This window comes from Rhagoletis pomonella, unplaced genomic scaffold (genome assembly GCF_013731165.1).
Source record: "Rhagoletis pomonella isolate Grant_MI unplaced genomic scaffold, Rhpom_1.0 Rhpom_scaffold_00001, whole genome shotgun sequence".
Lineage (NCBI taxonomy): Eukaryota > Metazoa > Arthropoda > Insecta > Diptera > Tephritidae > Rhagoletis > Rhagoletis pomonella.
In genome coordinates, this window is record NW_023458555.1 from 107,526,678 (window position 1) to 107,529,140 (window position 2,463).

A 2,463-nucleotide genomic window follows, 5' to 3' on the forward strand; every position below is an offset into this window, starting at 1 on the left:
ATTAGGTATGTTATAAGTGGAATGAGAGCAAAATGTGTTAAATATAACTAAAAATATTTTGTTTAACAGGCGATGCTGGATATCCATTACAGCCGTGGTTAATTACACCATTCCGTTGTCCTGTGGCAGGAAGTAGAGAAAGCGCCTTCAACAAAACGCACAGTAAAGCGCGCAACATAGTCGAGAGAGTCATCGGCGTTTTGAAAAATAGATTTCGATGCCTGCTAACTGCTCGCCAACTACATTATTCGCCCCAAAAAGTGGTACAAATAATTAATGTGGTATGCGCATTGCATAACATGTGCATCCACTACAACGTAGAAGATAATACACCTGATATTATGGATGATGAATATCAAGATGTAAATGAAGAGGAAGCGCCATCAGAATTTTCCAGAGAAGCGTCAGACATAAGAATGCGATCATTACCTAACTAATGAAAACAATCCCATAACTTTGTACTTCATATTTATTTGATATAAAAAATTTAAAATAAATTCAGTTCTTTACTTAAAACTAAATATACAAAAAAATCAGTTGTTTTCTTAAATCTAATAGTTTGTACATATATACAGTTATCACAAGCGTAAGTTCATCTCTTAAGTTCAGTTCTTTTCTTAAATCTAATAGGTTTATACATATATCACAAGCGTTAGTTCAGTTCTTTTCTTAAATCTAATAGTTTATACATATATACAGATATCACAAACGTTAGTTCACTTCTTTAGTTCAGTTATATTCTTAAATCTAATAGTCTTAAATCCAATAATCTTTAAATAAAAAAAATTAAAAAATCAGCAGTTCAGTGCAAAATTAAATGAAATTCAAAAATAAAGAAATCTTAAAAAAAAATGTATCCATTAGTTCATTTTTGCTGGCTTCTTTCTTGTATCCGCAGTAATTTTTCCTGCAAATCAAGCTCCCTTCTTTTAAGGGCCTCCATTTCAATATTGTGCCTCTTTAATTCACGCAATTTTTCCTTCTTCATGTCATGCATGTTTTCTTGTACTTGGTACATGCGTCGCACGTTATCTGCCAGATCGTTTGCAGACTCAGCCTGGCGTTCCAAAAAGGCCAAACTTTTTTGGTAGTAGCTTCGTTGCAAATTTATTTGCTCCTGTACCAAAGTGGCCGTGTCGTTTTTTTTACCGGAGGGGAACGCCTCTGCACATTGGCATTGTCTGGCTCAGTTGGCATAGGAATGACTGCCGCAGGTTCCACCACCGGTTGGGTCACCGTCTGTGTTGTTACCACACCAAAAGAGACAGCTCCATTGATCCCCGATGTGGAAGTGTGCAAGCCCGTCAACTCTATCACTTTTTCCTCCAACTCATTGAACTTGTGCATTCTGTTGGGTCCACCACCAGTTGCCCTCGTCTCTGCTTTATTGGCGGAAAGCTTTCTTTTAATGTAGCACTTATAATCGAGCCATACCTAGAAATAGTATTGATATAAGGAAAACAATGATAAATAAATTTTGTGCTCTTAAAATTTTATCCGCACCTTTTTCCAGCTGGATACATCTTTTGTCGGTGGGCCTAAGCTGTTTAGCTGCTGAGCGACGCTTTCCCAAAACTCCACTACATCCTCTTTAGGAAGGCCGCGAGCAATGTCCGGCCTTTCGGTCATGCATTCTACCATTTTTTCGTATTGCGACCGATTTGTTGTGATCTTCGACCTGATAATTTTGTAAATATTTAACAATAATCCATTTTTTTCCAATCACACTTGTAACTTACATATTTTTTCCTTTACACACTTTATTTTATTGATATTTTAAAAGAATTCGCTTCGCTCCGACACCAGTTGCTCTTCGTAGAAAATTTCCGACAGATACATACAAATTACAGCTACGTCGGATTCAGGCATACCAACATTACGAGTTTCGAAGATGGTCTCCGAATTTCGAAATTACGATACGGCAACGCGGATTACAGCATACCAATTTTAAGATTCGTAGCAAAATCGAATCTACGACGGATTACAGCATAGGGGTGTAACTGTTCTTTTGATAATATTGCTATTTAAAAAAACTATATACTTTAAAGCTTATATGTACTTTGAAAACTCTCTTAATACCTAAACTAAATGCTTCATGTAAAAACTCAATAAAACTTCTACTGAGCAAAATTCCGAATGAATATAATAAAATTACTCAATAAAACTCCAACTGAGCAACATTTCTACTGAATAAAAAAACTCAATAAAGCTAGAGTGATTTTTTCCTTCATCCACTTCTGGTAGGGCTCTGGCTACTTCAATCCTCTCCTGTGCACTTGTGCTCACTCTAGAGCAGATGGTCAGCGTCTTACGTTGATCCTGGCTTAGACACCAAAATCCGATTTTGCTGCTGGTGGCCTATGGAAGTGGGTATCTCTCATCAACGTATCTGCGACTTACCGTCCAGTAGTAGTGGTATATGAGCGATGCTTCTAGTCCCAAAATTTGGTGGGTGGGTGACAC

The 2,463-nt window shown here is 37.1% G+C and overlaps 1 protein-coding gene across 1 annotated transcript; it reads right to left on the reverse strand.

Annotated features, from left to right (window-relative positions):
- Nucleotides 1–236: 236 nt before the first annotated feature.
- Nucleotides 237–1,909, reverse strand: LOC118733424. The gene is made up of 3 exons (XM_036462840.1): nucleotides 1,740–1,909; nucleotides 1,504–1,678; nucleotides 237–1,434 (listed from the first exon to the last, which is right to left on the reverse strand). Coding segments are annotated over exons 1-3 (504 nt in total). The 5' UTR covers nucleotides 1,742–1,909; the 3' UTR covers nucleotides 237–1,107.
- Nucleotides 1,910–2,463: the final 554 nt, after the last annotated feature.

Coding starts and splice junctions, on each gene's coding strand:
- LOC118733424 (XM_036462840.1), bottom strand. Junction 1,435..1,503: donor ATGTATCCAGCTGGAAAAAG/GTGCGGATAAAA, acceptor TACTATTTCTAG/GTATGGCTCGATTATAAGTG.